General features: G+C 45.0%; 1 protein-coding gene across 7 annotated transcripts in view; it reads left to right on the top strand.

Moving 5' to 3' along the window:
* Nucleotides 1-10,723, top strand: part of SEMA5A (semaphorin 5A) — a 482,742-nt gene that overhangs the window by 163,422 nt on the left and 308,597 nt on the right. For all 7 annotated transcript variants that reach the window (XM_040493869.1, XM_040493822.1, XM_040493829.1 and 4 more), the window contains one exon: nucleotides 9,030-9,225. In XM_040493869.1, the coding sequence (XP_040349803.1) occupies nucleotides 9,105-9,225 (121 nt within the window). In that variant the 5' untranslated portion in view covers nucleotides 9,030-9,104. The remainder of the gene's footprint in view (nucleotides 1-9,029; nucleotides 9,226-10,723) is intronic.

Here is a 10,723-nt window from a genome sequence, read left to right as displayed (position 1 = left end):
TCCTTCCTTCCCCTTCCTTCCTTCCTTCCTTCCTTCCTTCCTTCCTTCCTTCCTTCCTTCCTTCTTGCCTTGCCTTGCCTTGCCTTGCCTTGCCTTGCCTTCCCTTCCCTTCCCTTCCCTTCCCTTCCCTTCCCTTCCCTTCCCTTCCCTTCCCTTTCCCTTCCCTTTCCCTTTCCTTTCCTTCTTGCCTCTGGTTGCTTTACCTAGCACAAAAGTAGATTGAGTGAACTTTCACTTAGTTTTAAAACCTGCTGACAGATAAAATTAATATTGCCTTTGTGTAAATAATAATTTTATCTAATGGACTTCATTTATTTTTATGGTTCCTCCAGGCGATCTGGAGCTAAACAAGGGGGAAAAGGCGAAACTGTAATAACAATTCCCTTTGAAGAGAGATACGGAACAAGGTCACTGGAGCCGAACCATTACTGAAATGTATAAAATCAGTTAATGTTTGGTTTTTCCCAATGTATATCATGAGGTCATTTTATATAGTCATAAAATTCCATCTTAGTTCAGATATGATAAAAACCTATGAGTAACAGAGCCAACTTCATATTCAGTTACCTGAAGGTGGCAGCCAGTGGTCCCTCTGTCAGTAAGGGCAGTCAGTGTTTTCATTAACACGTTCCCACAATGTTTCTCTAATTCATTTGTGTTAAATCTTTTTTTGAATGAAAGTTGGCAAAGTTACGTGGGTTAAAATAATATAAAGAGGATGCAACTTTTATAAAAAAATGTATGTAATAATTGAAGATGCATTATGTTTGGGGAACATCCTGATTCTCCTTATAGACTCAACACAATAACAAGAAAGCTTTAATTTCACTTCATTTCCCGAAGAATAAAATGTTCAGTTATTGGTTTTGAAAAAGGTTAGGAGCATCTATTTACTCGAACACTGTGCATTAACATAAGGGTATTGTTTTATTGATTCTTCATTTAATCCCATTTCCTGTTCAGTGCCTTGAATATCTGATACTATGGTAAAGAAATACCACAGATTCATTCAAGATACGTTCCTTCCAGCCCTGAACGAGGCCTGCACTTTGAATTCCTGGATCGTTCATTCCTGCTTTTCTGAACACTGTAATTTGAACCCCTGCGGAAGCCGTAGCTTCTGTCTTCTCCCTCCATTCAGAGGGAAGTGCTCCTCCTGTGTTTCCTAAGACTTTGCTCTTCCTTCTGTTTGATAATTATCTAGAGATAGACCTTCACTTGCTTAACTCATTCTTACCTATGACCTGGAAGTGCCTGGACTGTGTCATCGTCCTCTTTGCCCTGCTGTGTTGGAGGGCCGTCTCTTGACCACAGGGGACCTCCTTCAGTGGGGCGGGCTGGGTTAATGATGATACCTCCTAAGACCCTGGCCATTTCCCCGCTAATGGTTCATCCTTTGTGATTTGTTGGAAGCAAAACTATGTTCCTGGGGGTGGTTCAGGCCGTTTGGACTTGTGGCCCCAAGTGTAAAACCAGTGTGAGCAGGAAGACCGAGTGCGCCCTGTAGGAGCCAGGCCACCACTCACTCAGCTGGTCTTAACATTTGCTTGTGGGATCCTTGACCCTGGCTGAGCCTTGGCCTTCTCAGCTGCCGTGATTTCACCCCTCCCCACCCCTTCCTCCTCAAATGCAGTGGGTTCTTGACTCATTTCCTGTCTCTTGTGCCAAGGGACTGCACAAACCACAGTGTTGTTTGCTCAGGGCAAGGGATGGGTGAATTCTAAATGCCAAAGAGTATGTTGGCTGTGTGATTCCTGATTGACGCAGACAGCTGATTTGGCATGTTGGGACGCATGCACTTGGGATCGTAACCGTAGCTTGCTTATCACAGAATAGATCAAACTCGGAACGAGGACAGGCTATGTGGCCATACACGCAGCATGTGATGAGGATGCCTGTACTGTAACTGGCACCCCACGGTTCCCCGAAAGGGGCCGCCACGTGGGCTGGTGTGGGCGGCCCCCATGTGTGCCTGCGGAAAGGGAAAGCCAGCCTGAACCTTGGTAGCGGAAAAACCGTGTGGTAGCAGGCATGGGGCCCATGGCATCAGCAAAGGTACTAATGCGTGTGCAACGCTTACTCTGAGGATGCTGGTTAGACCAGAGAGGCCGACGGGAAGCGTCCGCAGTGGGAGGAGTGGACGTGGATTTGGCTGACAGCCTGTTGGTGAAAGGGCACTCTACTTTCTCTCGAAAGCATTGAAGGAGACCTGGACCTTGTCCTCATCATCTTGGCTCTCCTGTGCTGGGGGGGGGGGGGGGGCATCTCTTGACCACAGGTGACATCCTTCAGTGTGGCTGGCTGGGTTAATGATGACACCCCCTAAGACCCTGGCCGTTTCCACGCCAACGGTTCATCCCTTGTGATTTGCCAGAGACAAAACTATGTTCCAGGGGGTGGTTCGAGACCAGGGGTTTTGAACAGGGCAGGGCTGTTTACCCAGCAGCAGCTGACAGTTGTGCAAAGGACGCCGTGTTTGGTGGTGCCGAAGTGTGCAGGATGGTGGGATGTTGCCTTCAGTTTGGGCTGGGCCTTTAGTCTCTGGGGGAGCAGTTCTTCTGATGCGATGGAATTGGGCCAAGAGGTGGAAAGATCGAGGCACACAGACCTTGCAGAAGAGATGTCTGTCCATCCCCTCCTACAGTTGTGCTGTTTGTGTTGGTTTTTTTTTTTTTTTAATATTTTTTGAGAGAGAGAGAGAGAGTGAGAGAGAGAGAGGCAGAGAAAGGGGGAGACACAGAATCCGAAGCAGGCTCCAGGCTCCGAGTTGTCAGCAGAGTCCCACATGGAGCTCAAACTCGCAAACTGCGAGAACATAACCTGGGCTGAAAGTCGGGCACCCAGCCGAGTGAGCTATTCAGGCGCCCCTGTTTTAGATGCCACAGTAGACCGACTTCTTACAATTAAGAGGCACATGCTTGACACTGGCCTCAGCCCTCTGATACGGACCGTTGCGCTGTGGTCCTGGTCTGATACGGACCAGGCGTGGGCCTGGCTACCTGAGTCTCCCCATCAGCTCCCCAGCTTTGTTCCTACCTGCCTCCTTCGTCCTGTCTCCGAAGGAAGTCCTGAAAGCCATCAGGAAGGAGCCAAGCCAGAGAGTTTCTGTGGATTCTGAATTGCGCCAGTGGATCCGGCCCCTTCTCAATATTCCAGCAGGTCTGAAACCCAGAAGAAACCCCGTTTCCCCTGCACAGAAGTACATTAAGCTTCTTTTGGGTCTGTTTTTATTAATAACTGGTTAGACTTTGTTCCCTAAGCAAAACTTTTTGTGTAAGCTTTCATTCTTTTGATTTCTTTTTTATCTGACAGCATTTTTTTTTTTAAAACTAAAAGGAACAGTTAGTTTTTTGTTCGCTGGAGCCTTTTCATTTGCAGTGTGGGTGTGAATGGGAAATGTTATTTATTGCCCAAACACTTATATACAGAGTTTTGCTTATTTAGATCGAGCTTATAGAGAGTTCCGCCCACATCAGGAAACTGAAAGGAAGGCTTCAGGGACTTTGGAAGTAGAAGCAACAAAAATGTTTTTATTTTGAAGCCCAAATCAGCCTGTTGTGCTAAATCTTCTTCCGGTTAGCAAAATCATTTGTTTAGCATTCAATCACCTAATATATTTTTAACTTTCCAGAGGTGCTAGGATGAAATCAGAACAACTTTTATTGAAATTGATCCTCTGAAAATTCCCTCCTAATGTATTTCCCCAATGTAGCAAGTAGGTGTAATTAACATGGCTTTCATTTTTCTTGGAGTTTTGCTGAAAGGAGTCAATACAAAGTCAGTTGGGTGATTTATGTAAGTGTATTTTTAAAATAAACTTTCAGGTGATGACAGCTTGCTTAATTTCTAAAGAGGAGAGGGATTATGATCCACATAAACCAGAAGTTCTCAACCGGGGGCGAATTGGCAACGGAGACAATTTTGGACGGTGCACATGGAGTCGGGGGGCGCTCCCGACATCGAGTGGGTGGAGGCCAGGGATGCTGCTGAGTGCACAGAGCAGCCACCAGAACAAATAACTATCTGCCTGTAACTGTCAGTCGTGCTGAGATGCAACACTAAAATCCCTGATATAAATATGCTGCCCCCCCCCCCCAAGAGGCAACAGCGTTATTATATTCAGAAGAAGTTAAAATTGCAGAATCCAGGATGGAGGGACCTGCTGTTGAGATCTAAGCCTGTTTGGAGTAAAAGACTATTCAAGGAATTAGCCTCGCAGGGTGACCTGCTCAGAGAAGCCCCGTCTTAGTGCAGACTGTGAATGTCCTTCCCTGGCGTCTTACCGGGACGGCTGTATCTTTATTTTGAGAAAAAAGGTAACATGTTATATTCTGAAAATTACAAACTTCTAAAAATCACCTCGTTCTCATTAAATGTGCTTTCCTTAGGTTACCGTGGCAAACATATAATTTCATCTCATTACCGTGGGGCTGCGCGTCCCCTTTTAGCTGCTCTCGCGCTTGAAAGGACGTGTCCCTCTTCCTTAATTGTCACTTTCCAAATCCCCGGGAAGACACGTGCCAGGCACTGTGTTATTTCTCTCTGCCTTTCCTTCAGGAGGTGACCGTGTTAGCCTGGAGACGCGAGGGATGACTGCCTTCGACGTAGGCCAGTTCCGGTTGGCCGTGGGTCTGCTGGACGTGTTTCACAGTTAACAGAAGGGGATTGTGTGTTGGCTTGGGCCTGACACACTGACAAACTATGTGCCAGGGAAGCATTTGCTCTTAGGTCCTAGCTGGCCTGAGCTTGGTCTCGGAGGTCGAGGCAGGGCGGTGCCCTAATCCCTCTCTGTGATGGAGTGTTGCTGAGGGAGAACAGGGGTCACAGCTACCACTTCCTGTGCCTGTTGGGCACCAGGCATGGGTGTAAGAGCTTGGCATCATACCTGCCCCAGAGCTAGCACCTCATGCAAGTTCATTGTGCTTCCCATGGTATTTTTATCATTGCCAGTTTTTTTTAAGTTTATGTGTTTTGGGGGGGGGTGGAGGGAGGGGCAGAGAGAGAGGGAGAAAGAGAGAATCACAAGCAGGCTCCACACTGTCAGCACAGAGCCTGACTCAGGGCTCAAACTCACGAACTGAGATCATGACCTGAGTCGCAATCAAGAGTTGGTTGCTTCACCGACTGAGCCGCTCGAGCACCTCGGCTGCCAATTTGCTTTGACACGGAGCAGTGATAATGGACCTGTAGCCTTCCCTGAGTGGGCTGGTGCCAGTGCTTTGGATCCCCTTGTTCTGAAGAGAACAAAATTAGGTCTAAAATACACCTCTGATGGGTGTTCTTCTATGTTAACATACTTCATTTGGTGAAATTTCCTTCCTAGTCTCAGGTCCAAAGGGTAAGAAACAATGGACTGGTCCATGTGTTTGCGTCTAGACTGAAGTTCTACAGCAGCCTCCAACTGTGTGGACCATGCCCCTTTGCCAAGAATGCAATTAATCGTGCTTTTGATTTTATAACCCAGGAAAAAAATAACACCTGTGACTCATTGTCCATTACCATGTGCTATGCCTGGGCAGGGATGATGGACCCATTGGACAGGTGTGCCCTTGGCTCCTCGTTTACTTCTCCACTCCTTCCTGAGCCTTCACGTTCAGGGTTTCTCCCTCCTGAAGAAGGCATACTCTTGCCTCATCATGATTTGGAGTCCCAGCTCTTGTTTTCTCTGCCCAGCTTGACTATTTTTGTCAGTGGGAGCATTGAATGAATGGGACTCAAGATAAGAGACTGTGAATTTCATGTGCCATCAACTTTATGTTTTCTCTATCTTGGCATCACACCATATATTCATGTGTACGCTTTTAGGACCAGGGTCTTTTTTTTCCATTCAAAACCAGTTTCTTTACTAGAATTCTAATAGTTTGCTGCCTTAGTATTTTCTGGATCTTCTTCTATCCTAAGAGCTCCACTCCCTCTTAAACCTACAATTTCTTCCCTACTACCACTTACCGGAAAAGAAGCCATATTTGGCTGTCTTCTTGACCTTGGAGTTTTCTTAACTTTGATCTTTCAGTGCTTAGTGATTTCATTGATTCTTTTTTTTTTTTTTTTTTTTTTTGGTACCTGGCCTTCGAGGTGGCCATGTATGTTCTGTCCCATTTTTGCTGCATCCATTCCTAAAGCTGATGAATGGTCTTTATGATTCAGCCATCAAAAAGAATGAAATCTTGCCATTTGCAATGATGTGGATAGAGCTAGAGTATACTCTGTGAAGTGAAATAAGTCAGTCAAAGAAAGACAAATATCACATGCCTTCACTCATATGTGGAACGTAAGGAACAAAGCAGATGAACATAAGGGAAGGGGGGGGTAATAGAAGAGAGGAAACAAACTATAAGAAACTCTTAATGATAGAGAACAAACTGAATCAATGGAGGGAGATGGGTGGGGGATGGGCTAAATGGGTGATGGGTACTAAGGAGGGCACGTATTGTGATGAGCACTGGGTGTTCTTTGTAAGTGATGAATTCCTAATTCTACTCCTGGGACTATTATTACACTGTATGTTAACTACCTAGAATTTAAATAAAAACTTGAAGAAAAAATAAAGCTAATGGTCTTTGCTCTGCCTCCTCAGGTTACAGTTGACCAAGCCCCTTTTAAAATGTGTAATTTCTATACGCCAGTCTAACTGGACTTCCATGTGGCCCTGTGCCCTCAGTACTCCATCTTTATTTTCCTTCTTGTATCTTTGTGGGGCCACTTGTTAAATTACCGATTCTCAGCAGACAGTTCTCTGTAGCCTTTTCTTTTCCTTCCATGCTTTCCCCTGGTGAATCTTAGCATACCCATAATGTCAGTCAGAGAAAGCATTCCATACATTGTATGCTATCTCTGAATCCCTGTTTTGCTTTCTGAGCACCCGACCTGGATTTTCAGCCATCTTCTCCATTGCCTGAAATATTCTCTCAGCATCCTATACCCAACACATACAAAACTAAATGATCGTATTCTCATCTGAACAAAGTTAGTTCTCTAGTGATTATTATTGAAATGAGGGGCATTGCCACTCTGAGGGGTGCCTGTATTCTCTATCTTGAGTCTATTTGTGTCTCTTTGCTTTCTTTTCCCTCAAGTGTAGCAGATTAGAACATCCGCCATTTTGTTATATTCTGTACTTTGGGCATTAGGAATTTGGGTAGGGCTCAGTTGGGTGATTCTTTTGCTCTTGTGATACTGAAGTTACTCACTTTCAGCTGTACTCACATATCAGGTGGGGATGGCTGGGAAGCTGGCCTCAGTGGGAAATGTTACTAGGAGTCCCTCTAAGTGGTCTCTGTAATCTGGCTGTCTCCCGGTAAATGGGCTTCTGATCTGTTTTCTCAGTACCCCAGAGAAGGTGTTCTAAGAGAGAGGAAGTGGAAATTGCCAGTCTCTTCGGGTCTGGGCTTGGAAATGAACATGCCATCACTTCAGTTAAATTTGTGAACAAAACAGTCACGGAGCCGATCCAGATTCAAGAGAACGGGCATAAACCTAGCTTTCATGGGAGGAAGGTTGGAGGGACCATGGCCATGTTTAATTTGCCATACTTCCCTTACCCATCACACTGAGTGTTTGCTCACCACGCAAAGTCACAGCTTCATTTATTTCTCTTCCGAATAGTTGCCATAGTTTCAAATGAACTTCTCTACCTCCATGGTCTTCTTTATCCAATTTCCTGCATACACTATTGTAAGAACAATGTTTTAAGTATTTCTTGTGCTGTTATCTCGTGGTAGCTTGTTGAGTAAAAATAGAGACCTCAGACCTTGGTATAGTGTGCCTTCCAAATCTTAACTCAACCTCCTTCTGTCTAAACTGCTTCCCACTAGTCTCCTTTAGATCTCCCAGGGTCTGGCTCAATTACAGGAAACCATTCCCCAAACTGTTATTACCTCCTCCTTCCTCTTGCCCCTCGAGGGCACCCCTGCACCCCTGTTCCCTTGGCATGGAATGCACTTCCAGAAACCTGCATGTGTTGAAATTCTCCATATCCTTTAGTATTAAGCTCAAACACAAACTCTTCACGGGACCCACCCTTGGGTCCTCTAAATGGCAGTGGCATTCCCTCCAAGGTCCCATGGCACCCCTGCTCCTTTCGACGGTTTTCTAACAGCTTAGCTTACAGTTATTTTTGCAAGCCTATCTTGTTTTAAAGCTTATTAATCTTTAAAATTATGCCTATTCTTTAAAGTCTCGTAGCTGCCAGCGTAGCAATTGCATTTCACCCAGTAGGTGCTCACTATGGATTTTTTTTATTTGATTCACGCTTGATTTCCAGCCAGAAACTCTGCAGGCAGGCCGTGTATAAATTTCAAAGGATAAATTCACCAAATATGGGCAGTTTGTAAGAGTTGGGTGGCAAAATATTAGTCGGGTTGTTGGTAAAAGACAGTGGTCGTGGCCTTATGAAACAAGGGCTTTGGATGTCAAAAAGGAAAAGGTAGAGTTCCTTAGGGTTTCCCCGCATAGATCCCTGCTAGCGCGAGGGGATGAGGAAGGGCAAAACCTTCAGCGATCACAAACATTAAGCTGCATTTAAAAAAAAAATTTTTTTAATGCTTATTTATTTTTGAGAGAGACAGAGATAGGATGCCAGGGGGTTAAGGGCAGAGGAGAGGGAGACACAGAATCTGAAGCAGGCTCCAGGCTCCAGGCTCCGAGCTGTCAGCACAGAGCTCGAACTCGTGAGCTGAAAAGGGCAGTTTGTCCAAGCACTCGAAGGCTCTCCCCCTTTTTTAAAAATTCTTTTTAATTTTATTTATTTTGAGAGAGAGCCAGCAAGAGTGGGGAAGGATCAGAGAGAGAGGGAGAGAGAGAGAATCCCAAGCAGGCTCCAAACACTGTCAGTGTGGAGCCTGACGTGGGGCTTGATCCCGTGAACCGTGAGATGATTACCTGAACTGAAATCAAGAGTCCACCGCTTAACAGACTGAGCCACACAGTCTCTCCTTTTTTAAAAGTAGTGATGAGGCTTTCCTACAAGATCCCCGCACCAGAAAACGCAAACTCACATTCATCGGATTGTTCTCTTTTGTGTGTTTTAGGCACTTCCCCCACATGACGGGAGGACGAACTTCTGGTTAGGAGACAACTACCTGGAGCCCACGCCTCTGCCCACCATGAAGGGGACCTGTGTCATTGCATGGCTGTTCTCAAGCCTGGGGTGGTGGAGACTCGCCCAGCCAGAAACGGATGCATCTCAGTGCCAGCGAGCGGAACACCCGGTCATTTCCTATAAAGGTGAGGGACAGGCACGCTCGGACTGCAAGGGCACCCCTTAAATGCACATCCCGTGTTCAGTGATCGGGAATAGCAGCGGGTCTTGCTCTGTCGCTCCGTGACTCTTGTTCCAGACATTGTTTAAAATACGAACGAAAATACAAAATCTCCCACTGCAGGAATTTCCTGTCCCGAAACTGATCACTACTGTCTCTTTCAGGAAGAATTTAGCATTGGAGTTATAACGGTCATGGTTGAGGCCACCTTTTCTTAACGGTGCTGTGAGCCTCCTAGGCATTTAAACCGGGGGATAAAAATGTGATCTGAAGCAAAGAATTCTTCGCTTCAGCATTTCCCTACAAAACCTTAGTTTTAACACAAAACTTACACCGTGGTCTCTATCTGGCATTGCATGGCAGACAGAATTGATTTCATGTCTCAAGTATCTCCATGGGACTGTAGGATTAATTAATTAGTGTGTAAATTCAGTCATTTGTTCTTTTATTTATCAAAATTTCTTTAAGGCTCTCTATACTCTGGGCACTCTAAACAGTCAGGATGAAAAGTAGGTTAGTGTTTGTCCCTGTCCTCAAGGAACTTCCAATTGTATCATGAAGCCAACTATAATTAATGAGACATTGTATTTTAATAATTCATGCAATAAATAGTTTTATGTTTGTTATGTTTTAAACTTTCTATCGTGAAAAGATGTCAAATATATGCAAAAATAGAAAGAATGGTCTAAGGAATACTAACCCAACATTTATTTTTATTTATTAAAAAATGTTTTTAATGTTTATTCATTTTTGAGAGACAGAGAGAGAGAGAGAGACAGAGTATGAGTGGGGGAGGGACAAAGAGAGAGGGAGACATAGAATCCGAAGTAAGCTTCAGTCTCCGAGCTGTCAGCACACAGCCCACCATGGGGCTCAAACTCACGGACCGCAAGATCATGACCTAAGCTGAAGTCATACGCTTATCTGACTGAGCTACCCAGGTGCCCCGTAACCCAACATTTATTAATTCCGGGCCCACCATTTTTCTCCCAATCCCCACACATGTTCTACCTCACACCTGCCAAATTATTTTGAAGCAAATCCAAGAGATCGTATAATTGTATCTATAATATTTTAGTTCTTAACTGTCAAACAAAGGGAATTCTCAGCACCATTATCACATCCGAGAAAAAAAAAATGCAAAAAAAACCCCTCAATTCCATAAAGTCATCTGATATCCAGTGAGTATCGTGAGATCCAGATCCCTGATGGTCTCATGAATGCTGATGCATTTTTTTGTGAACAGTTGGATTGGCTCAGGGTTTAAATGGAGTCGATCCATGGCGATTGGTTGGTATGGCTCTTAAGACTCTTCTAATTGTGCACTGTTTTGCTGTGGTGGTTTTGTTTCGCGTGCAAATTAATTACAAAAGAAATCGGAGCTCTTTATCCTGCAGAGTTTCCCACAGTCTGGATTTGGCCAAGTGCATCCCATTGGTGTTGAAATGTTCTTCTGTCCCAAA

Source organism: Herpailurus yagouaroundi, unplaced genomic scaffold (genome assembly GCF_014898765.1).
Source record: "Herpailurus yagouaroundi ecotype Mexico unplaced genomic scaffold, PumYag 29, whole genome shotgun sequence".
Classification (NCBI taxonomy): domain Eukaryota; kingdom Metazoa; phylum Chordata; class Mammalia; order Carnivora; family Felidae; genus Herpailurus; species Herpailurus yagouaroundi.
Note: the sequence above shows the minus strand (reverse complement) of the source record. Positions and strands in the feature narration are given on the sequence as shown.